Below are 27862 nucleotides of genomic sequence, written 5' to 3' on the forward strand. Positions count from 1 at the left end.
TTCCTTATACAAAATATTCCACCAGAGGAAACATTAGTTATAAGATCTGAATGTAAAGTCATCGATACATTTTATGAAATAAAGGTTAAATATGGAAAAGTAGCGACAGATGTTGATTTCGATTTTGTTTCTGATGACCCTTTTAAGTCCAACCAAACTATCACTATATCTAATACAAAATTTGGTTCCTATTATATATTAGTAACCACCACAGACTCAGGACAGCGTATCTCACCAATTGATGTTTATCTTTCGGTAAAGCTCGCTCGTTTTGAAATATTAAGTGTTTTTCCAACCCGTGCAATTCCACTTGGTAATGCTACCTTAAGAATCGAAGGAACACTGTTCCCAGAGGAGTTAATCGTTTCCCTTGTAAATAAAACATCATATGAATTGAATCCTTTGCAGATATTTCGATTTTCTTCGATTCTGTTGTATGCTACGTTTGATTTTCGTCATACGATTGAAGGGCAGATGTTTAATTTACGCCTGGCTAATTCATTGACTGGAAATACAACGATATTAGAAGAAGCCGTTGAAATTACTACTGGAGAAATAGGCAAACTATCTGCTCATATGGACGTGCCTAGTGCATTACTACCAGGTCAACATGGTTTATTGTATTTATACATCAAAAACATAGGTGACACTGATGTCGTTGCACCTCTATTATGCATCCAGGCAAATGGAAATGCCCATTTGAATATCAAAAGTGATTCTGACGAAACGAAATTCTGGAAGCATAATATCCTAATTGCTAGTTCTAAAAATGAACCAGGTGGTATAATGCCTCCAGGAGCATCATATAGATTCGTCTTCAATGTAAAACAAATTGATAATTCCATAATTGGAAAAAGTAAAATAAGCGTAAAGTTGATCAAACCTTTGAAAGACCGGAATCACTTATATTTTCCACTGAAAGACCAACTACAAACTTTCGATATTGAAAATGAGGCATGGGATCGAATATGGGACAATTTTATTCAGTTGGTTGGTAAAAGCTGGTACTCTCTGAACTGGAAGGTGTCTGAAGTTATGAATCAATTAAGTCTTGCTGGTCGTAATGTAATTGAGCTGTCGGATTTAGTCGCCCTGCTTCTTAACATGGCCACTGGACATAACGAGGACACAACACTGACACAGGAAAATGATATCATAGTGAGGGGAATGACAAGAAATCTGATTTTAGATTTTAGAAGATTTTTTTCCTCAAAATTATTGACCAGATATCATAAAAGTGTGATGGGTAAAGGATGGATGATACCATATTGGTACGTAAATGATATGCAAATTTATATCCTGTTATTGTTAAAGAAGAACATTTTATTTTTTCTTAATTGCGAAAGACAGAATTAAAAAAGACCTGCTCGTACTTTTTCTTATGTTAATTACCCTTCTAAGGAGTATTCGTTCGTTTTAGAAATGACAGACAATATGCATATATTGATCTGCTTCAGAAACAGATTAAATCCCTTCAAAAACTATGGTAATATCAAAACTGCTTAACATTTGTTAGATGCTTTAAAATGTATGCAAATCCTTTGCCACATAAAACGAATAAATTTGTTTGACACGTACAACGATTTTCGTTTTTGTTAAGTGCTTTATTGCCAAAATATAAATATTTTAATCAATTTTTGTCCACATTTTGCAGTGTACTATTACAAAATGTGTATTGTAATAATAAAAAAAAACATTACTATTTAAATTGCTATTTTCAATAACTGACACGGAAAAATCGATTCTGATTTTTTTTAATGTTGCTTTATTCATACAAAAGAGACCCTTTCAAAGAAGAACACCCAGAAACTGTATAGACCTTACTTTTCAGGAGTACTAAGCTTAATACTGTTAATTATAACGAGGCTAATGTAACGTTTAATGGGAAGAGTTATACTTTTGAAAGACAAGTAGATGGTATATATCAAAACAAGCACCTTGGGAATTTGTGTGTTGTGTCAAGCAATGATACAAATAGTGAGTATATATCTCCACTTTATTATAGAAAAAAACATGGTCACGTTCAATGAGTACAACCCATTTTAAGACATTCAGTTTTACGCTGAAAAGATTATTTTAGTCGAATGAGGATCATTACTACTTAAATGTGTTAAATTAAGGAATGAACTTTTGTTGGATCACGTACTTCATATAAATGTTTTACTCTACCCTGTAAAGAGTTGTTCCTTTCTTATACGGATGATCCTTTTATGGACGAAATGCGCGAGTTTATCAATTTATGATTGGGGATGTTGTTAACAAAATACGTATATAAAACCAAGTTATTCAAGTTTTTCCAATGAAAGAAATACAAGCAATTTTTTGAAAGGAAATAGTAATTCCAAGGATCTTGACAGAATGTTTGGCATCTAAAAATTATATGTAGAAACATAATAATTAGCGGTTGGTATTTGTTTTTGTCGTAGAACACACCTAGGATGTCAAGATTGCCCATAAAAAGACACCCCTATATGTGTTCTACGACAAGACAAACCTTAAAATATGCATTATCTATAACAAAATATACCCCAAACTTGAATAGAATATTGAGGCATATCGTGCGTCGATTGATAGACTGAAATCAGACAAAGTTTGGTAATAAATATCGTCGGATTATATTTCGATTAGAGGATAAAGTTATTGGACCTTGATTTGATATTTTTTCTGGATGGACTCTTGTTTGAGTAAAATACGTAAATCAAAGTGCGGACGTCGATCTGATTCTATCAGATAAACAATTTAATAAGAACAAAAAAGACAGATAACTTTTAAATTTGTACTTGCAGATTTAACATACATTTATACCGACAAAGTTGATGGCTTGGAATATTTATATTCAAATGAAACAGGATTACTGATTGCTATCACATCAATTCACGACAACAGTTTTGCTAGTCTTTATTATAAAGATTCACAGTTACAGCAAATAAAACATTCCGATGGCCCTTTCCTGGTTATGACTTACAACGAAAGAGGTTTCATTAATTGGGTTGAACTTAGAAATAATTCAGATAATGAACAGGGGAGGTAAGTACCATGTTGATGAGTTTTTGATAACGTCCATTGAAAAATATTTTTTGCATATTCAGGAAGGGAGAATAAATTGAAAAATTATACTAAATGTATATTATGAAAGGGAGTTTAAACTCCAACTTTAAAAGGACCGAAATATTACGTTGCAACATGGTACGGTCAGACCACTCAGATAGTGTTGCAAGGTCCTCAACATGCAGAGATCAAAAACCAATCACGCTGGTCCCTCATTTCTACCGGACATGAATGCGCATTGACAGATCCACGACAGTCGAATGAACACCTCTCTATATCAACGGTTTTACCTCTGAACGGGAACAGTTCGGTGATGACCATTATTCTATTACTCGTTCAACCCTTTACTAATTGGAAAGTGAATCTAGTGGCCTAGAAGAATAACTGTAATCGGTTCTCGAACTAAGAAAGGAAAAAAGAAAATACAAAGCTTGCCTGACTTATTTAATTCTAAAACTCCTTGATATTTTCGTTTCATTGAAATTGGCATTTACAAATATTCAAAATCAAAATATCTAAAGAAAACCATAAGAAGTCAGAAATTTATTTTCATATTTTAAGAAGATAAATCAAATAAAAATTAAAAAATATCTCAAAATATACGGCTGAATTACATGTTAACTGAAATCTGTACTGTATCGTATATCCATAAAAACAGTATCATTTTTCATTAATATGCTATTTTTTATACATTAGTATATATGAATATGACATGGAACACGATTGGCTGATATCATCGGATGTAAATGGGTTAATCACAAGATACGAATACAACAGTGACAACTCTATTCAGCGGATAAAACACCCATCCGGATCGGTAGAAGATTTTGAATATTACCCTCAAGGTTGGTTAAAACTTTGGAGATTGATGAAAAATAACACAGAAATGGTAAAAAAGAAGTACAACTTTATCGGCGAAGCAATGGTAACTACCATCACTTACCCGAACAACGTGACTCTAACATTGACGTATGATGAAAATGGAGAAATTGCATTACGTAAAAGATTGGGATATTCAACAGAAAAAGTACATAATACAGGACATGCTACAATAATATCTCAAAGCGATTCCGTAAGTATGACTTATTGCAAATTTACTTTCTATTTGGGTTTTGCACTGGTCATGTCGTCCTTCTCGTATTATATTAATTAACTTGAAGGCTTCTTTTTTTCTCGAATAAATAGCAGTAGTCAATTTTGCCTACTTACTTTTTGTTTCCTAATTTCTTTTAATACGTCTGAAACTACAGCCTGGCTGGGACTATTATAATAGTCCTATGATAGTACCAGACCCATGCATGATTCCATAAAATCTTTGCTACTTTAAAGAAATGTTAAGAAAAACAAAGTGTTCGATGTAAAACATATCAATGTAGAATCCTTAATAAAATAAATATATTAAATTAGAATAATAGGACATATCTTTGTCCTGTTGTTCAGATAGTGTGTACGTGGTATCGTTTATCTGTTTGTTATTTGCGAATTACATTGAATAGAACTTCAGAAGAAGAACCCAGTATTCTATTTATAGTCTGATATATATGTGTAGTGTTTTAAATGGTTTTGATCTTGCTTTTTTCATTTCTAAAGACTTAGGACCTGGAAATTTGTACAGCAACTTTGTAGATTCAAAATTAGGTGTTTTTTCTTCTACAGTTGATATATTGCTTTTCTTATAACTTTCAAACAAATAGGATATTTTTCACACTTTCGATAGATAATTTCTCAAAACATCTATGATGAACTGGCGATGACATTAGTTGGAGAAGATGCTAACGGAGACTTGTTGAATGTATCGTACAATGATCACGGTCGAATAACCAAATTGAAGGATGGTGACAACAATGCGTATTCCATTACATACAATCCTGATGGAACTTTGGATAATGTCTTGTATCCAGATAATACGACTGAAAAATATGAATATAGTAAAAATGAAAGAAACTTTAAAAGTAGGTCTGGGGCAAAGGTCAGATCAGAAATAGATGGGTTTGGAAATATTGTTGTGAAAGACTTTGGAAACGATCGCGTTCATTCATTTTCTTACGATGAACAGCAAAGGTTGAAAGAGGCAAGAATGGAAATGGGAACAACTTCAATTGGTTATACCTATAATGGTTTGCCAGAGTATGTCAAGTTTCAATACTTCGATAACGATTTATTCGTAAACTATAGCATAAATGAAAATTTTCAAAAAATCAGGCTGAAAATATCTTTGGAGGGGTATGATGTAAAATATGAATATAATTCGAGAAAATTGTTGACACGGGTAATCAATTCATACGACAATACAAACTTATTGAGAGTGGAATATAACGATAAGATGCAACTAAAGAAAAAAATGCTAGGTAACGGTGCATATACGGTGTACTCGTACTATGTTGGTACGGACCTACTGAAAAGAGTATCTAACTACTTGTCAAATGGACATCTAAATTCAGAATTTGAATATTCATATGACCCACGACAGAGAAGAATATTGATGAAAACAATGGACGGCAACTGGAATTTCCGTTATGATCCATCTGGACAATTAACGTACGTCAAACATCCAGATGGCACTGTAAAAACTTTCCAGTATGATAAACGCAAGAATCGTAAAGTTTTAAATGAAAACAACGTTCGTAAAGAATATACCGTTAATGCATTAAATCAATACACCAAATTTGGGAATGGTGAGATCTTCAAACATGATGAAAATGGTAATTTCATATCAAAGGATGGATTGACAAAAGAGGATTTTATATTTGATGTGGAAAATCAATTAGTCCAGTATAGAACACCAAATGAAGAATGCACGTTAGATTATGATGGTCTCAAGAATCTTGTACGAAAAGTCTGTGGAAATGAACGAACAGATTATGTTGTTGATGCATTTGGGCGGTTTGGTCAAGATATTTTAGCAGAGGTATATTCACCACTATGTTTTAATTTGTTTTAACATTAATCATCTTTGTTAATATTGAAAACAGTTGAAACAAAGACAGCATCAGTATCAGCTCAGTTGATGTTAGGGACACTTTTTTTTGTTTCACTATTCATCATTTAAACTTATAAAGACTTTGAATAATATAAAGATATCTAGGAACTATCAAAAAGTAAAATCGCAAAAATACCGAACTCCGAGGAAAATTCAAAACGGAAAGTCCCTAATCAAATGGCAAAATCGAAAGCTCAAACACATCAAACGAATGGACAACAACTGTCATATTCCTGACTTAGTACAGGCATTTTATATGATACGTTTACATTTTTTGCGTGTGTATGGCGGAAGCCCCGTCGTCTGGCAACGAAAATATTTAAACGACGGGACGACCTGCGTGTATGCTTTGTTTTACATTGACGTTCGAGTGAAAGAAAAAATAGCATGAGAAAGGTAAACAGACCGGTAACGAGCCCCGTGAAGGGCCTGTGTACCTGTCAACCTGCACCCACCCGTCGATTGTGGATTAAACCTGGTTTTATAGCTTACTAAATCTCTCACTTGTATAACAGTCATTTAAAATTCCATTATATTGACACCGATGTGTGAACTAAACAGATATAATATGTCAAAATGTCAAAAATAGGGGTAGATCTACAGCAGTCAACGTTGGGTTATTATCTTAATAATTATAAAACAAAAACAGATATATAAACAAACATTCACCATTACACAATGATACAATGACATGATTTGTCATTAGATAAAAGCACAGGGAACAAAATAGTAAGCGGTTTTAATATAGTATGGAATATACTCATCATAGATACCAGCATTAAAATGTTGTACGCCAGACGCGCATTTCGTCTACAAAAGACAAATAAATGACTCTCGAAAAAAAAGTGAAAATTTGTGTGAAAAACTGAAACCAAATATCAACACAGATTATTCAATATTAAATCTTTTTGCAGTATAAATATTAATTATATGAAATCGCTTCTCAGTATTTAGTTTTGTATGTTTGTGTTGTGTTTTTTGTGTTTTTTTGGTCAATTATTGTTTGTCTGTTTATTTTTTTATGTTTTAGCCATGGCGTTGACCGCCCGAACTTCTCACTTTATTTTCAACTTATGGGGTTAAATGTCCCTCTGGTATCTTTTGCCTCTCTTTACGTTGAACTGTTACTTATTTTTTTATATCACCGGTAAAGTTTACATTCTAAAAATAAGATAACTCGTTACTGTTCTAAAGATATTTTGTTCGTCTTGTTATGTAATGTTTTAAATATAAATATGTATCAACAGATTACGCAAAAAGGCGAATCTATAGACCGCAATCTGTATTTCCATGGCGGTGATCAGTTAGGTTTGATAGCAATGAAAAACAAGAATGGGTATAATTATTATCAGTTTGACCCAATGGGGTGAGTAAAAACTATTTTGTTTTAATTCATGTTAAAGAAACCGTAAGTTGAATAAAAGCAGCGTCCACCTAATTAATCAACACTAGTTTTAAAACTTAGCTTGATTACTTGCAACACATTTTATATTTATAAATTATTACATACTTTTGAAACAGTAGTTGACATCATACATTGGAAAATCAGAACAATAATTTAAAAAAAAGTTATATAACAATGAATTGTTATACTTTGATATTAACATATAATTATAATTGAAAATAAACAAAAAACGAATATGATTTATCTACTTTAGATGATATATTGGCTCTCAATATGCCGAATTGACTTTAAATAAAGCTAATACTAACACTGTCCCTACCTGGATCTTGAGATATATATCTTTAATGGGATGCTTTATACCAAAATGTATGATAAAAGAGATGATTTTTCATTTCCTATTGTTCATTATCCATTTTTTAGTTAGTGACGTTCCCTAGTCACCATCGTATGTTGTTTAGATATCTCATCTTGTTCAATTCGCTTCTGTATGTAACAATGTATTTGATTTCAACGAAAGAAATTTCTGTTTTACTGAAATATTATGACACCATGATTTTCGATATCACAAACACTATGAGAAGAACATAACCCGTGTCATGCCAAAAACTGGTCTCAAAACAAATGTGTTTATTTCTGATGCAAAGACCCTATGAGTTAATCAATATTAATACCAAAATTTGCAATAGGTCATGACCTAACAATAGTATCGTACCAATATCCCTTCTAAATAAGTCTGTTTAAAGGGTTTGGTTAGATTTTGAGGTAAATGACGACATTATTGCGTTTTGTAAAGAATATTACCATAACAGATTGGATGTGAAATACCTGAATGTATAAGATGTTTTCATATTGATTTTGGTTTACGTATGATGTCCTTGTATCGATGATAAAACATGATTAAATGTGTTCACTAGTTTGTGTTATCGAAAACCCTGGTCTTATTATTTTTCAGTAATATAAAGACCTTTTTTTTCAAAATTGAATACGTGTATAAGCAACAACTTTACCTAAATTATTCTGTATTCATTCGACATATTTGTGAAAAAGCATGTTTAAACTAATTATTGCAATGGATAAATTTGTTACCATAGGTTTAAAGGTAAAAGGAAATATATATTATTATTATTATTGATATTTGAAAAACGAGTGTCTTGTTAAAATATACAGGTTATTTCTAGGTAAATATATACATTTTTATATTGTATCATTCTATAATCGATTTTTTGTATTTCAAAGGTCAAATTAATGGCTTTGTCGAAGGTTTTACTGTTTCACTTGTAACAATCTTATTATACTCCATTTGTTTATTGTAACATATGACCCTCTTGTTTGAATAAAGGATGAATGTTTATGACAATTATGTCTCAAACTGTGCACATAGCTGCTTGGGTTCTAAATAATATTGTACATAGTGAGAAAAAAAACTGTATATGTACACACACTGATTGCGTCAAAAGTCATTAAACATTACGCATTAAAAACACCTTAAAAATATTAAATATTATTTGATTTCAGATCAGTCATTAGCATTTTAGACAACAATTGTGATATCCTGAATACCTACAGATATGATCCTTTTGGAAATATTACGTCTCGTGTTGAAAAGCTACAGAATCCATTTACGTTTATTGGACAATGGGGAGTAATTAACATGAAGGAAATCATAGAACTCTTTTATATGAGAACACGATTTTATAACTCTGAACATGGACGATTTTTAAGCATGGACCCACATGCACTAGAAAGTAAACTGAGTAACTTCTATGCATATGCATATAATAATCCAGTTCATTTTGTTGACCCAAAAGGAATCTTTGCGTTTCGAATAACCAAAGAAGTAAATTTGGCATTTGATCGTGGATATAACTGTTTGATTGACCAAGAGAGCACATCAGGAGGTAAAACAATGCACTTTAATGTTATACATGAATCTTTATTTGTCTGTATACAGTTTGTAACCTAAACAACTGACAGATCTTTTCGTTACATTTATTTTGGTATTATTTTATCACCTACTTATAAAAAAGAAATGAGAAGTTCCAAGGTAACATTCCCAGTATCTGTACTGAATATGTTATTATGGGTTCTAATCTTTTATCTGATATACTTTTGCAGTTTCCTATCCTATTGTATTGTATGGACTGACCAATTAATGAAAACACAAAGAATGGTGGTAAAATTGTGTATCCTTAGTTGCATAGCGTTTGAGGAAGGTAAATTGAATATGCTACTAGTAATTAACGTAACTTTATTTGATATTGCAGGAGCCGCGGGTGCATTAGTCGGTGGCATGACAGGTGGAGAAAGTTCTTGTATGATAGGTGGAAAGGTTGTTGGGTATATTGGTAGTAAAATTGGGGCAATATCTAGACCGGTTACGGAAAATACTGAACAACTCGTTGCTGTGGAGGTTGCAAAAGTCATAGGTGATAGAGTTAATGGAGATAAACCGGTCAGCTGGAACGGTTATGGAAAAGATATTGCTTCAAGAAAAGTATCTAGTTTCTGGCCTAGTAAAAACGATGCAAGAAAATTAAGACAAGCGGTAGTATTGCTTAATCTAAGTTTATTGGCAGAATAATTGTGTAATCCAAATCATTTAATGATAAGTCAAATCCATTTTTGTTAGTCTATTGCAATCTGAAACATTTAATGTAACAGTTCTTTTTAGAAATTCCGAATATTTCAAATTAAACTAGGAACACTAATGTCGTATCATGTTTTGGTAACAATAAAGTAAATTTCGATTCAAACAAAATACCTCTTTTACACTGTTGTAATCCGTCCTCCAGACCTTGGTCCCGACTTTTCACCGGCATGTTCTGTGAGTATTCTCTAAGCTTGGAAACACATGTGAAGCAGAAATATAAGCTTACAGGAAACCAGTGTTACTTAGTTACGACAAACGATTCATGTATCTTTACAAATTCCAAATCATTATTTGCAGGACATCGAGAGTATTGCAGCGAAGTTAAACAAATCACTCAGTCAGGATTCCTGTTCATATGCAATATATTTGAAGGAGAAATCTGTTAAATGGATTCGATCGCATGACCCGGTAAGACATTTATTGAGCTATCTTTATGTACATACATGTTTTAATACATGATATGTGTCTTTAAAAAGGACTCTCTTACATGTTTATGTATAGTGATATTTGACCAGAGGGTCGTTTGTAAACTACACTTTACACCAAAAAAGAGTTAAATGTCCCCATTTTGTTATTTCTATTCAGCGACATTTAAGCAGTGCTTGTATATAAATTACATATTTCCTTTGTTTTAAATTTTCCAGAACTTGCGTTTTCTTTCATAATATCCTTTATTGAGCTAGCCCTTATCCTCATGAAAGCCTTTGAACAAATGGCATTGAATTATAAATTTTAGATTATCTCTTCAACAGTTTACGATAAAAAATCATGATTTTGTTGTCCGTTTTGGTATATCTATGAGCACAGGAATGTTCAAATGACAGAAGCAGTTGCTTCTTCCTGTTTCCTCCACAGTTACATACCGGAACTGCTTACTCTAGAAGTTTTACTTTCGATGAGTAACTCAACGGTTCCTACTTGTGTAGCAAAAAACAACAGCTTACATTTCCAATGCCCATGGTGTTATTAATATGCATCGAGGTAAAAATAAAATCTTGTCACAAAAACAAGGATTGAAGGAGTGGTGTAAACATAGAGATGAAATAAAAGAAAAGAGACAAAAGTACCTAAATATAATTTGTTTTACTTGGAACTTGTTTTAGAAATTGTCTTCCATTGGGTTCACTCTAAAACAGAATTTTATTAGAAAATTAATAACAATCTGCGGTTTAATGCGAGTAAATAATTTTTATAAACGTGATTGTTAAAATTGAAAGAGTTACTAAATAAAAACAAACCTTAGTTTTGGTAAATATTAATTTAAGAAAATGGCAAAAGTGACAAATGAAATAAGATATGTCGATACTGGTTAGAAGGTAGTGAAATTGATTTGCATTTATGTATTTATGAACTATGACATATTTTGTTTCTTCACAGAACGACATCATTGGACCCTCGGGATATGGTTCTGCCCGCTTTATCAAGAAGGATACTAGAATGGACATTAAAATTCGATTTGAAAATGACGCCAACGCATCAGCTCCAGCGCAAAAAGTTTTTGTAGTACATTCATTTGATAAATCCATCGATATGAGAACGTTTAAATTGGGTCAGTTTGGTTTTGGGAATTTCAATCATACTTTAAAGGAAAGAACACATTTTCAGGTAGGTATTTTGTTATATGATATAACATTTAATGTTATATAATATAATAAATATTGTTATATAAAATACTAAATAGTGTTATGATATATAAGATATAATGTTAAATAATATGATGAATAATGTTTTATAATAGAGTATCTAAAGCTATATCATTTCTATGGGATATGAAGTAAGGTAACAAAAATACTGAACTCCGAGGAAAACTCAAAACGGAAAGTTCGTTTTATCAAATGGCAAAATCAAAAGCACAAAGAAATCAAACGAACGGATAACAACTGTGATATTCCTGTTCTTGAACAGGGTTTTTCTTAAGCAGAAAAAAAGTTTATTAAACCTGGTTTATATATAGCTAAACCCCTTACTCGTATGACAGTTGCATAATATTATCTGGTGCAGTAAAATAAGTACCGATATTGTTTTCTCTCTCTTTGATATTTTCATCTGCCTTTGATTCCAGATTATATCATAACTAATTTTTATAACATATTGCAATAATTGTAAACCCTATTATTAAGATTCCAGATAATTCATTAAAAAAAAATTTCGATATGCAGAACATTTTTTTTAAGTAGCACATGTTAATGGTACAAAGTGCGATTTGTATAATCCTCTTATTAAAGAGTTCAATATTTTTTTAATATTCTTTGCATTTTTAAATTTTTTATTTTTTTTTTTAGATATTAGTTGATTTGACTAAAACATATGAGGGGTTGTTTGTTCGTGTTAGAGGTGGTTTGGACATTATGAAAAATAGAGTTACTTGGGAGTTTCAAACAGTTGAGGCCAGTACAGGTACTTACATTTGTAGAATAATATGTTTTTATTAAAAAAAAAAATTGAGAGAATAATTTCAATAAATAAAATTAACCATTTTGAATTTATAGATGTTTTTTTTAATCATCAAAAGTTATGCAACTGCTTAGAAATTCAAAATTTAAAAGCAAATGTTACATATTGTTCTTGAAAAAAGGATAAGGAAAACATCAGAAAATATATATAAAAATATGGAATTAATTTATGCAGAAGAAGATGAGTGTTAAACCAAAAAACTAATTGAAACAATGATTCCTAAAATTGAAATAGAAACTACTTATATTTCGAATTTTGTATATCAGGTAATTGTTTTATCATTTAATTACAAGCATATTATTTAGTTATTAAAAATTTCCTTGTTATTGTATTTTCTCCCCATTTTTTTATTTGGAATTTGAGATTACATTGTTATAAGACAACTCCAATTATTTTAACGTTTAGCATAATATAACATAGATTATATGATAGAATATTCATGATGACAGCTAACTATTTATACTAAGGTCTTGCCCCGAACGATCCACGTAAAGGTTTTCTCCCACCGAACAATGGGACCAATGGGCAAGGATATGTCACATTCTCGGTCAAACCAAAGAGAGATGCTAAAACCTTGTCAAGAATTGATATAAAAGGATCTATATATTTTGACCAGAACGAACCGATTGATACGCCACTGATTTTCAATACGGTAAGAAATTTAACCCAAAAAAAATGTTTTTGCAATATGTTGAATGTATTAACATTATATTGAAATATGGATATAATTTGTGTTGTGAGACAGTTTGATCCAGGAATAAAATATCATAATATATTGGACACCAGTTCACTAATTCATATGTCAATATCATAACCGCTTGAGTCTAAACAGAATGTGAGTGAATTCGATTGCAACAACCAGAGTTCTGCTACCAACACTAAATTATTTATGGACAAATACATGATTAAGAAACAACAACCTCAGGAAAAGTTGAATTTTTGATAAGATTTTTTTTAGTAATATAAACGATTTTATACAGGACTGATGACAAGGAAATAGTGTTTTTTTCTGTTACTTAATATTAATTCTACTTTGAATTTTGATAAGGAGTCTACAGTTAGGAATGTAGACTCGTTATCAAAATTCAGAGTTAAATTAAAAAAACCACGACATTCGAAATAATAATCAATCTAAACATTATTTATATGGTCCAAGAAAATTGAATAAAATATTACCAACAAAGGTTAAACGCACATCATCATTATCATCATCATCCTAATCTTTGTCGTTTTTTCCTCATTCTCTCTCCCCTTTTAAGTTAAGTTTAGTAATATTTATGATATTTATACTATATGAATCAAGATCACGTTCAATTTGTATTTTTATATATATTGTATTGTGGAGAAGACTTTATAAGTATGTTTTACTTGTGTCTGATCCTTTTTGCTCTGAGCAAAAAAATATGTTTAAATTTAAAAAAAAATAATGTAGAAGATTTAAGAAAACCGAACAACCTGATTTGATGTTTTTAGGAAACAGTAACCTTGTGTTTTCGTTTTTGACAGATAGATGATACTCCACCAGACATAAATTGCACTGTTGTAACTGAAATGCTGAGTTCAGAAATTCTGGCAGTAGCAATTTCAACAAATGATATCGGATCCGGGTTTCAATCTACAGACGTTCTGCTAAAATCGGGTTGGATTATACGTATATTTAATATAAAGTTGACAATTGTACCACTATCACTGCGAAAATATTTGATTCTCTATCGCTCATACCTGTATCTTGTTTTGATTTTTTAAAACAAGGGAAATATGACTTTTACACAAAATGTTTAAAGGATATATCACGATACATTTAAGCGCCTCGCACTTTTTTTTTTTTTTTTTTTTATCAATTTCAATATGGCAAATGACCCATAAAAAATGAATTTATAGACTATTGAGTAAACAAGAGGAAGAAGTTATTTAACGGGTATCCAAAACTTATAAGTATAAGATAATCTACCAAAGCCATAGCAAGAAACGAAGACAATGGAAAGACAAACAAAACATTACATAAAATTAAAAACTTAGCAATATAGGAAGGTACAAATCCGATGAAAAATCAAGCAACATGTGAACAAAACAAACAGACATATTAAGGGTAGAGCAGTTTGTGTTATAAACTTAAACTCTCTAAAACCAAAAAAAACTATGCCAACAAAGAAAACAAAATGACTCAGAAAAACAAATCAGTAAAGAACACTATAATACGTAATTAAGATTAAAACAACATCAGTGCCACTTAGAATCTATACTTCGAGACCACCGTGGATTACTTGTGATGTTGATACGGATTAGTTGTCAAAAATGTATAGGTGTCTTCCGATGAAGCTTTTGCCCTTTGGTCGGGTTGTTTTCTCTTTGAGATATTCCCCATTTCCATTCTCAATTTTACTTATAGAAAAAGTTTGATACGTTCTTTGACATAACCTTGGATCATAAACTTTCTGCTGACACTGATAACGTTTTAATATAATTTTATTGTAGAATACGGATATGAAACTTTACTTACCGGCAGGACTGAAAGCGTGATACAAATACCATTACCTCCAGGACAAGAGTATCAACTGTTATTTAATCCTGTGGATTTTACAGACAATCGACATGTCATCGAAAATATAAAACAAAAAAATTCTATTCATGTACAATTCCCAAAAATAGCAGGTACTGTTCTTTTAGTCGATATTAATGTATCAATATGAATGTAACGGTTCGAAAGTAATTGTTTAAGAATTAATATTTTTACTAAAGCAAATTTTGCATTAATTTGAAATTAGTTGGGCTATATCAGCGTAATTTATCATTCTCTAAACAAAATATGTTGCAGAAAATTGATATATTTTTTAGACTTGTTTTATCCAAAAACCATCTTCTTCAAATCATATCTAAAAATATAAAATTACAATACACATAATGCTGTATTGACTCCCCTTATATACGCCTGACGTCATGATTATTTTAACCTCCAGTTTTTATTAGTTCTTTAACGAAACTGAGATAAGAAAAACGAACTCGAAAAATATGATTGCAAATACCATATACATAATTCGTAAGGCAGTTCTCTTCAAGATGCGAGGGAAAGTTTTTACTTGTAAGAAGAAAAAAGCGTTGCCTCAACAATTATCCGAATAATTCTTGAATAAAAGATTGAAATTCGAGATCAAACTAACAACACCATAAGAGGAATAAAACGTTAAAAGCCCGTCTCAAAACATATAATTAATACATGTACAGTATTATTGTTCATCAGCGTGAATATTTTGTAGAAATGTGTTGCTGTCACTTTCATTTTCAAACACATTTAATTATTAAAGGTAATGCCAGATATTGTACTATAGATTTTTGTAAATTATTTTTAGGTAGCTGCAATGACCAGAACAACTGTTCTGGAAATGGAAACTGTACAAGTAATAATATTTGTGTCTGTGACTTAGGGTTTTATGGTTCTGATTGCAGCGAAGGTAACTGTTTATAAAAGCTTACATCTATTTATGATTATCTATGGTATTGTATTGAATACAGTGTTATATAATTCAAATTTATGATAAATACAGAGATGAGCATACCTGTTTGATTATAAGTCAACCTGCTTCTGATTTCTAGATAAAAAAATCTCAAGTCTCATTATTTTTAAAAACAAACAAAAAAATCTATCTCAATATTTGTTTCTTATTAAAACAAATCATCAAAGATATCTAGCTTATCACTTTATACGCCAGACGGTCGTTTCGTCTTCAAAAGACTCATCAGTGACACTCGAATCATAAAAGTTCAAAGACCAAATTTTATTATAATCTTTTTAAAGATAAATATCGTTTTCCCTTATAATGCCATTTTAAATAATGTGGAGGATAACATGTTCTCAAATAAAGCTTAGGTCAAATTGCAATTAAATATTTGTAAATTTTGGTTGATTCGTCTAATCTTATTTGGAATATCGTCCTGCATGCTAAAAAACAACTTTCTTCGCCTGATTTTCAAGGATTGCATTTTCATTTAAAAGATGTTTGTGGGGAAATATTATAAGATTATTTTGAACTCATTACAAAGATATGTAAAAATTCGAACACGATTTATACCAAATTATTAGTATATCACATTAAAACATTTTAATGGTAAACTTGATTATGTCATGTTCTCATTTTCAGACAATCCACCCCTCGAACCACCAATACTAGATGCTCGAGATGCCGAAGGTTTTGAAGACTCTAACATTCAAATATATTTATCGGCGAAAGCAACAAACAGAACGTCGTATGATACCTTAAAGATTTGTATAACAAATTTCCCTGACCAATCAACATTCTCATCTGGACACTTGGTTGATAATCGATGGGAATTAGATTTAAATGATTTCGGCAACATTTCTTTTGTGCCACCCAAGGATGTTTCAGGAAATTTTTCATTCAAAGTTATAGCAGAACTGATACAAGGTTTACGTAATTCCACCAGAGAAAGTTTTATTTCCGTTGTTATTAAACCCATTGTTGATGGTGTAGACCTACGAGTAAGAGTTGGTTGCTTTAGCAATATAAATTCGTATGCCAATTTACATATACATGCTCATTTGAAAGATACTGATAGTTCAGAAACACTTGAAGTAAGGGTAACAATTCCAGAAAATTATACTTTGAGTACAGGGCAAGAAAATAAAACAGGAAAATATGCACTTTCATCAATGGATATATTAGATACTATTAAAGTATCTGGGACGAATATGACAGATGATGATGACTTTGAAATTTTAATAGTTGCTATAGTAAAGGAGAATGGAACTACTCTTCAAACGTCTTCTAATGAAACTGTTGTTGTAAAGATATGTACAGGTAGGATTTCTATAACTAACAAGTTTTTTAATTCAATAGTATCAACTTATCATTTGAGTCTTGCAGAATTTAGACACCCCTAAAAAAACCCACCATAATGCAAACATTTGCAAGTGGGAAAATATTACACCCTTCTTTTTAATATAGATAAGTGCAATATTGAGAGGCTGCAGTATTTATAACTTTTTAACTTATGGAAAATTGAGATTATCTCAAAATGTAGCGATCCGGATAGGTCGACTGGGTAAACGTCTTAGGTTATATATGCATCATCCTCAATGTGAACCTACATTCATATTCAAATTTTCACAACAGGTAAATTTACAGATCAGACGACAATATTGCATCTAATGATCTAAGACGACAATACAATGTCGTCGCGATTTGAGATACAGATACAAGTAAATGTAAATGGTAACATTATGTTGTGTCGATTTCAGTTCTTATTCCCCATAACCCTGCTTGGGCATTTTTTTTTGTGTCATTTGCACACACTTGTAACTTTAGTTTTTATGTTCATGTTATTGCATTTCATTTGGAATCTACCATGAAAATTGTCTTATAGATATGTTTGATTGTAATAAACGTATTTGACATCAGTTTATTGGTTCTGGTCTTAGCTATATTTTAAATAACCGATTATGTCTTTTGTTAAAGGTAAACCTTTGGAATCACCTGTTATTCATGTCCAGAATTCGACTGGAAATGAAGACACCCAAATATCATTTTACGTTTCTGCAGTGCCTTCGAACGGCACAGAAGTTCAAATTGATGGAATTTACATTTTTCTAAGCGGTTACCCTATTAATTCATCCTTTTCCAACGGAAAGATTGTCGGTGATCATTGGAAGCTCCAAGAATCTGAATTTGGCAATATGCTCTACTTTCCACCGGATGATTATTCTGGAACATTTGATCTTCATATATTAGCATACATATTAAGCGACGAGGAAAATTCTACAAGTCAAGCTTCGTCTCATGTCCAAGTTAATCCAGTGATTGATGGTATAAATGTAACATTTAGTGTCGGATGCTACCAGCTAGATACACCAAACATAGAATTAAATATTTCTACATACTTTCTCGATATAGACAATTCCGAATCTGCAACTTTATATGTAACCGCTCCTTCTGCTTATACCATAATACCTGGTCTTAATCTATACGGAGATTTCTATCAAGTAGAGTTTTCGGACATACACAATATGATTCTCATGAGAAAACATGCTTTTGCGCATATCACTTCACCTCTTATAGTCGAGTTAACAGCTGTTATGAAAGAGAGAGAGGACAAGAAAAAGACTGTAATAAAAGAAAATACAGTTTTGCATAAATGTTTAGGTAATTTAGCATTTTAATGATGGTGTATTTAATAATATAGCTTCTGCATAGGGAAATTAGTAAGAATTAGTAACCTATAATAATTTATAACTGATAAAGGGAACATGAAAGTCTTGAGCTAAACAGATCATTTTCTTAAATATAAATAGAAAGCAAAGAATAATTAAATCGAATGCTATTTCAAGACTTATCTCTTTAAATTAGGGATTTTATACAAACATAGTACTGAAAGGTATTCTTTTGTTTCATAGCTGTTTATTTCAGGTCAGTTTCCGTCTCGTACCAGAAATGACTTGCATAAATCGGAAAGAACCATTTTTTTCTTTTTTTCCCAAAGAATACCTACTGTATGTTTTGTTTTGATACGATTAACTTGTATGTCCTAAAAGACAAATGGAGATTTTAATTCTTTAAAGATTTTAGATTACATCCTTTTGTTAAAACAACACTTGTAGCTATCCAAATTCACCGATCTCATAGTTCCGGTTTCCTTTACTTTAAGGTTAATAACCAAAAAGTAAAAAGTGAAAGGGTATTCAAAACGGAAAGTCTTTAGAAAATCGAATGCTAAATCACATCCTTTTAATGTGTTTGTCATACCAGTGAGATGTGAAACTAGCTATAGGTAAAAATGTACAAAATGGGATACAGCAGTCAACATTGTAATAAAAGCGTTATCCCTATGAAAAATTAAAGTGTTTCAACAAAGAAACACAAAATGGCATATATATAAAGTACATAAGCAAAAATAAAAAACAAGAACCTAAAATTGACCTTGCACACTAACACCATAATGGCGGGATGTATAAGTATCGTCAAGATCCACGTCATTATTATAATAATAAAATATGGATAAGCTAGTGTACTTTCATGAATCATATGATATATAATTGACGTAATTTATCAAAATTTATAAACATGATGTTTCGAATCTTTCAATGACCATATGCTAAGAAGAAAAGCAAAACCGAGGATTGTTTATTAACTGAAAGAAACCCCTTAAATGAAACAGGGCAAAAGATACCAGACGGACATTCAAACTCATAGATCGAAAATAAACTGACAACGCTATAGCTAAAACAGAAACTAATATTCAATTGTTCTTGGGTTTAGTTTTGATGACTTTTTATCTTGTTTTGTGATTTTCATCGAAGATATGGGGTCGTAATTTGTGGCCTTGGGCAAGTGATGAAAACAATTAACATTTCTATTTTATTGTTGTAACAGTCGACTTGATAATTTTCATATCTTAACATGTTTTCAAGGATTTTGCAAAACAAAACTAATTATTCTATTTTTCATTATTTAATTGATTTACAGCACAACCAATTACAACCTATCCTATAATAAAGGCAACCGCAGGACATGGCAGAGAGGATACTGCTGTTCAACTTTACCTTAACGCTACTGTAGACAAAGGAACTAACTACGATTCATTGGTTCTACTCATTCATAATTTTCCTGATGGTTCCAAATTCTCAAGAGGATTATATAATGCAGTAAATACATGGAAATTAGACCAAACTGATTTTGGGAATATTTCTTTCTTTGCGCCGAAAGACTTTTCAGGAAACATCACTTTAAATATATCGGCAATATTAAGCAATGAGTTATACAACATGTCAAGTAACACTGCATTACCGTTCAACATTGAACCAGTTGTTGATGGAATGGAGTTTAATATCAGCTATGGATGTTACAATGTCACTTCAAAAGAAATTTCCATCTTTATGTCTGTATACATGCTTGATTCAGATGGATCAGAACAAGGAAGAATAGATTTTCTTTCACCCGATAACTTTTCGTCACCACCAATACCAGTTAAAACAATTGTAATACCTTATTTAAATATTTCTGAAATATTTCACTGGAAAATTGAACTTTTGCATTTGCCTGTAAATATCACAATATACAGTTCCGTCTCAGAAATTCTTGGATCCGAAGAAAAAATATCTGATAAAGTCATAGAGATTGAAAGATGTGAAGGTAACAATATTTTAAGCAAATTAAAAACGAACTGATTAATAAGCAAACTTACAAACAATAAAGTTTCGTTTTAAGAGTTTTACGTTATCAAAGAACTCATGACGAAAGTAGCAATTTAGCGAGAAGTCGGTTCTTTAAAAATAACTGCTTGGAATTCAAATTCTAGAATGTGATGTTAAAATTATTTCGTATAAAAACTTAATTTCACTTGAATATTGAATGTTGTTCACTCTGAAGAATTATCTCTAACATTGTGAAATCTGGCGAGTCAAAATCAATAAAAATGTAAATCTTCAAGCAATAAAGGTCACACAGCTAATTGTTTGTTTTCGTCGGTAACAATACTGATTACAAATTATTTTAAGGCCTAACATTTTCGAATGTATGATTCACTTAGTAACCCGATAATATTATGTTATCCATGTCCGTCATTCTATCGTTCCGTCACTTTTTAATCAACCAGCTGGCCGGACGTTCTTGTAATGCCTACCTATCTGGATATTTTTGGGAAAATTCTTGCAGAATGATAAAATTATAAGATAGAATTTCATTTAAGATCAGTTTGAATGCGTTTTTGCGGAATTACAGATTAAGAATGTCATGAAATGTTACTCATTAGGAAATTTTTTTCTTCGCTTGAATAGCTGGTGTTCTGTGGTAAGTTAGTGCATACTAAAGACTATCATCTTATATTTATTTGATTCCGGCGCCACTGATATTTTTTTGGATACAACAAGAGCGTATGTCGTAACTGCATGCTGAATTAAAAGCATGGTATCTTTGATGGAATCGAGGCATACAGAATCTTTAGCTTGTGAACAATATTCCTATTAATTTTCTGTATTTTACAATGCCCCAATATCTATATATATTTCAATATAGCTCTTCTCTTGAACCTTTCATGGAAATAACATTTTATACATTTCGTGAGTTTAAAGCGCTTTTGGATCAACTTTCATCAAGACATCTGAAACCTAAACATTTCGAAGCAAGAGATGTATAAACGGGTAAAAAAACTAGGAGTTTAGTGAAATACAAAACAATAACATGCATAGGTGCTTATTAGTGCATTCCCCATTTCCATTCTCAATTTTATTATTGAAATGGTTGTAAGTAATTCAATTAACAGATATATTTTTTATTGTAATATAAGATAACTACAATGAAATGATAAATGTTTTCGTTTTTAAAGTCAAATTTGAGTTTCCAATTTTATAACTGTTTGTTCTTTTTCAAATTAGTCAAACAATCTTTTTTTTTAATATTTAGTGACATCAACTCAGCATTTAAGACCAGGAACAAGTGGTTCTTCATCTACATCTTACAATCCAGCCGCCTCAACAACAGAAACGCATCCAATTGTTCCTTCTACAAGAGGTATGTACATGAACTCATTGTTTATGTGTGACAATTAAAAACAATTGTTTTTTTTTTTAAAGTGAAAATTGATGTATCTCATTTTATGACTGATTGTTCTTTTTATAAGACAATAACAATCAAAACCAAGGAGTAAAAAAAGATTCACTTAACCAAAAGACATTTACATCAACAGTTATAAATAATAAATAAGAAACAACACGAACTCCACTAAAACCGGGAGTGCTCCGGAAGGATATATATAAATGTGTCAGACAATCTTTTCTAGATTTTGTGACATCAACTCAGCAATTAAGTCCAGGAAAAAGTGGTTCTTCATCTACATCTTTCAATCCAGCCGCCTCAACAACAGAAACGCATCCAATCGTTCACTCTACAAGAGGTATGTACACGAACTCGTATATATACGTGACAATTAAAAACAGTTGTATTATTTTTCTAATAAAAGCATATTAAAACATTTTGAGTATCAAGTGAAACATTGATTTAATTTATTGAAGGGGAAAATAATCATTTCATTGTATTTTTATATAAATATATCTCGATCAGTAATGTGTTATTTGTTTGATGTTTTTCTAGCATTATACAAGATGTTTTGCATATCTTCATAACTTATAATGACTTTGACCTTGATGCTTCTAGTAGGGTGAGTCAAATCAAATTTGACATCAATCGTTTAAAGTTATAATCAGCTTGACCTACAAATTAAACCTAAGTATGCCTTTTTAATTGTGGATCTGCTCTAACGACGTGAACTTTTTTGTTCTTAGAATGTGAAGATATCTAAGTCAAGTATTACTGCATCTTAGATTTAATCGGACTATTTGATTGGTCTGTTAAGATTTCATGATTCATTCGTGAGGCCGGGAGTCTAAGTAAATTTAGATTATTTTCTTCCATAGGATGTTAAAGGCCTATTTTTTTACGTCTGTGGATGATATGTAACAATTGTGAACGCAAGGACAAATGTAAACAGTTATTAAATTGAGAATAAGATTGCAAAATGTTTAAAAAGACCTTGCATATTCCGTGACATTAAAGACCAGGAATCCTTAACACTGAAATTGCTTTTATTATTTGTTCTATATTTTGCTTTGATAGTAATGGAAAAGACGTACATCGAAAAAGTAGAATTACGCCTAAATTACGAAGTCACAGATGATTTGACAGATACAAATACCGAAACATACAAAAAGCTGTTCCAAGATACATTCAGAGGGGTAAAGTTAGATTATGACATATATAGGTGCTAGCAAATATGATTAAGAGAACGATTATCGGCTGCCGTCGTTCGTTTCTAAACCTTATGTAAACAATATTTTCCTTTGGAAACACCCGGCAATTGGTAGCCAAACTTATTCATCCTGAAGCTGTCTATTTTCTGTGATGATCCTGATGTTTCTACATATCAACCAACATGAATACATATGCAATGTATAGTTAACAAGATACAATAATTTGATTGTCAAAATCTTACCCATAATAGATACAGTTACCGAAAAAGTTTACTTTTAAAAAATATGGCCATTATTTCATTTCTATTACAAAATATGGAAAAAATCACTTTTTATAATACAGATAATGATTAAAGACAAAAACGACATACATCACAAATTCATAAATATGAACATTTTCAAAACTTCTCGGGCTGATACCCGGACCGATATGGAAAAGTCCATGTATTTATCTCTATATATTTGAAAAATTAGGTTTTACATTTTAATATTAGGGCTACATCTTCGTGCATTTAGCGCAAATGCTAAAATTACAACTATAGTCTAATTTTTAAATAAATCAACTCGTAAAGCTTTAAAATGTATCAAATATAATATTGTGTGTAAAATCTTTTTTATTTTGCCTTTGCTTATGTCTTTTTTCTTCTATCAACTATGCTTGCTGTTCGTTGTGAGCCAAGGCTCCGTATTGAAACCGTATTTTGACCTATAATGGTTTACTTTTATAAATTGTGACTTGGATAGAGAGTTATCTCATGTGCACTCATGCCACATCATCTTATATAACACGTTCACATGAAAAATCCGAAAATTTCGACGTTTCTTAAGTATTATTAATATCGCATCTTTAGCATTTATAATGATATATATCTCTGTGAAAAAGTAATGGGCTTTGCTCATTGTTAAAGGCCGTAAGGTGACCCATAGTTGTTAATTTCTGTGTCATTTTTGTCACTTGTGGAGAGTTGTCTCATTGGCAATCATACCACATCTTCTTTTTTTATATAATGTTAATTAAATCTGAAGATAAAAAATGCATATACCTTCTTTTTTTAGTTGTTCGAGTATTATTCTCAATCATCTATCAAGAGTGTATTTATGAATATTACGTTGTACTCAATTGCGTAAGTATTATTTTAAGATTTTCATATCTAATAGCAGGCAATTCTTTTAAAAAAACATTTAAACTCATCAGTCGAAAATAAACTGACAAAGCTATGTCAAAAAAAAAATTAGGCAAACAACAGTATACAAAACACAACACAGATAAAACACTGAGCCAAAAAAACGTCTCAAATTTTATTTTAATTTTTAAAAAGTAGATTTTGGCAATAAATTCTTTAAACAATCCAATAATTTCCGTCATTTTTATATTTATATAAATGTGATTTGTCTCAAGTTTTATATACATGCATCCAAATATAAATTTAATTTAAAGTTTGAAATATGTGGATTTTCGTATAAAATTTTATATTTTGTTTACAATCTCAATACTTGTTTGCATGAGCTAATCGAAAATGCTTTGAGCATACAACAATCAATCGATATAAATATGAGTTGACTACTGCGTATGATTTCGAGTTTAGCAACAAATACAGTATTCACATTAAAAGTGAATAATTTCATCACTTGGAGTCATGTTAACATTTTTACAATTATTAAATAAATGTTAAGAAAATATTGCCAATTATATTTTAAAGGATTTAGAAATGAAGTAAATACGGTATTATGAAATCATGCCCATTTCCGTAAAAGATCAAATTTAAGTGGGAACTGTCATATGTATGCTACAGTCTTTAAGGATTACAAGTTCATGCTTTACTATAGGACTGTATCCTGTTACTTCTGATATCTCCATCTACAGCGTTAAGTGACAAAAGAGGTAACAAAAAATAGTATTGTGACAACAAAAAGGTACATTTTCGACAAGATATATCCATGATGGCAACATATATTCTGTTGTCTTATTTAAGAAACATCATGGTCATGTCACATATAATTCAATTTTAACCTTATATTGAATAGGAAAGGAAGTCTGATTGCTAACCATGCCGTAATAACAAGTACAGAATCCAAAGAAGTTATCAAGAATATATTGGATGCGACAAAAAATGAACCACTTATAAATATTGGAAATAAAGCTGTTAAAGTTTCGTCTTTCAGTGTGATTGGTAAGACTTTTCAGTTTATTATGTGAAATGGTTTTATGTAATGTCGTATTTTGTTAAAAATCTCTTCCCTAATTATTGCGATAAAAATCAAGTTTAGAAGAATTAATAATTAAAAAAAAAACTGTCACATGTAAGACTTAGATTTAATACGTTGTCTTTATCGTGCGTGGAAGGCCAAATATAAAAATATTCAGAATGTTTGGAAATAATCTGTTCTTTCATACATTCATTTTTTTTTTCACCACAATAATAATCAACATTTTACTGATTTAAGAACTGTTTATTTACCATTTCTTTTTCGGTACATTACTGTACATGTTGTCTTTATTTACATTATAGAATTATTCTAATCGTCTTTTAGAAACCAAAATAATTTTTGTTTAAAATTTCGTACAATTATATAACCTAACTCGTATATTCATTGATTTATTGCAGCCAGGCATTTTATCACAGTTTGTAATTGAAATAATGTTGAGGCAAACTATTTTGTATGCCGTCCTGTAAAATTAGATATCGTTATCGTCATTGGTAAACTTCATTCAGTTTCTGTTATTCAGATAGAAAGGGGTTGATACATTCAGCTTCAAGTATTTTATCTAGTTTGAATAATGGTAATTTAATTACTATCAACCAATGGCAGTTCATTAATACCAAATCACATGCAAATTTAAGCACTAGGGCTACAAGATAAAAATGAAGAATATCAACAAAAATGTAAAACTAACTATCTTAATCTTTTAAGGTGATAAACTTCCAATCATGAAAAGGTAATATGATAATGGTTTATATTTCTTTCAGATTCAACAGAAAGCAATTCACCAAAACTGTCAACACTTTGGATAGCTGTTATAAGTGCTAGTTCAGCCATTTTTGTATTTATAGTCATAGTTACCACTACCATAGTAATACGGAAACAAACGACCAAACATAAACCGACCGAAAACCTTGGTAAGTGTAAATAAACAATGTATGGTACGGCTATTTTAAGCGCTTCTCGATTTGTATGTAAAAAGGATCAATAATACTCTGCTCTTTTTCATAAGTTAACAAAATCATGAAATAAAACGAGCATAATGCATACCTATACTATGAATTCATATCCATCAGACAAATCTGGTGCCCGAAAGTTATTTTGATATTTAGCCCGTTTACACATATCTTGAATTATTTCTTACTTTTCGCAAGTGCATACCTATTTTGTTCTATATATTTTAAATATAACTGAATTCTTTGGTTTCAGTTCTATTTTTCAATTTGAAACAAGGTATATGACGGAGAGTTGTCTCATTGGCAATCATTCCACATCTTGCAATCTTTATATGCAGAGAGACCATATAACATAGTAGTCTATAGAGTGAGAACATAACCTCCTCGGGACATTCATTAATTTGTATTTTTGTTTTAAATTGCAAAATTTCATGTTGGTTCAGAACGTATTTCTATTGCACAGATTGTTTTTTTTTTATATAATTTCTGAAGACATAACTCGTTTCCTGTCAAATATTGTTGTCATTAAAGAGGTATTTTTTTTAACATTGCAATATAAGCGGGAGATTTGGCTAGCCAAACAATAAAATTTAAACCACAACATTTCTGAAAATGTCCAGTAACAAGTCAATAATATGGCAGTTGTTATCAAATAGTCCGTTTCTATGTGTTGGCGTCTTTTTTTTTATAGCAGGTCAGTGTTCCGTTGTTCATCTATTTTCCTTTTTCAGTTAATGCGTCTTCTTCAGTTTTGGTCTGTGACCAGACTCTGTTCAAGTTAAATCGATTTATGAACACTAAACAGCGGTATACTTTCATTGCATTTATTTGGCAGAATTTTGTAACAGTAATATGAAAATTCACTAGGATCAGTCATAAGATGGTAGTATTCTTCCTGTACACATTATTCCGACTCATACATCAGGACTAGTTTTAACTCTTAATCCTGAATGCATTGCTAAGTAGAAAAACAGAACATGGCAATTTTCAATGTTTTTCTTTAAACCAGACCGGGATCAAAACTAGGACTTCCGCATTCGAGGCGTGCAAGTTACCAAAATTACACCGGAGTTTCAATTTCATTGGAATTGAATCGTTATACACTTTTTATCTTATTTTTAGAAGTTCAAGACGAATCACAAAGTCTGATGGAAATGAAACCCATCAAAATAAATAGGCTGATGGACATGACACCTGTCCGAATACCTAGACCAAAACTGATTAACGAATGGAGTACCTATGACAATGACGCAGCTGTATATACATAATGTTAAAAAATGTAAAAGAATATATTACTCTATATTAAACTCGAAATGTTTTGTTTTGTTGTTATTATTAATTTTTTTGTTAAATATTTGGAATTGTGCTAGTGCAACCAATTCAAATTAATCGTATACTGTGCTATTTTCTATTT

General features: G+C 30.9%; 1 protein-coding gene across 1 annotated transcript; it reads left to right on the plus strand.

The window, feature by feature from the left end:
- On the plus strand, positions 1-27767 carry LOC143068112 (uncharacterized). The gene is made up of 25 exons (XM_076241901.1): positions 1-1271; positions 1832-1977; positions 2787-3027; positions 3745-4120; positions 4766-5956; positions 7276-7394; positions 8949-9331; positions 9698-9978; positions 10381-10491; positions 11461-11688; positions 12366-12480; positions 13005-13189; positions 14044-14176; positions 15013-15189; positions 15885-15986; positions 16674-17351; positions 18009-18692; positions 20013-20678; positions 21948-22055; positions 22324-22437; positions 23157-23275; positions 24347-24414; positions 25316-25461; positions 26260-26409; positions 27571-27767. Exons 1-25 carry the CDS (start codon positions 475-477, stop codon positions 27714-27716), a joined length of 7464 nt encoding a protein of 2487 aa, XP_076098016.1. The 5' UTR covers positions 1-474; the 3' UTR covers positions 27717-27767.
- Positions 27768-27862: the final 95 nt, after the last annotated feature.

This window comes from Mytilus galloprovincialis, chromosome 3 (genome assembly GCF_965363235.1).
Source record: "Mytilus galloprovincialis chromosome 3, xbMytGall1.hap1.1, whole genome shotgun sequence".
Classification (NCBI taxonomy): Eukaryota; Metazoa; Mollusca; class Bivalvia; order Mytilida; family Mytilidae; genus Mytilus; species Mytilus galloprovincialis.

Coding starts and splice junctions, on each gene's coding strand:
- LOC143068112 (XM_076241901.1), top strand. CDS start 475: ATGTTTAATTTACGCCTGGCTAATTCATTGACTGGAAATACAACGATA. Junction 12,481..13,004: donor AACAGTTGAGGCCAGTACAG/GTACTTACATTT, acceptor ATTTATACTAAG/GTCTTGCCCCGAACGATCCA. Junction 23,276..24,346: donor TCCAAGATACATTCAGAGGG/GTAAAGTTAGAT, acceptor TTCTTTTTTTAG/TTGTTCGAGTATTATTCTCA.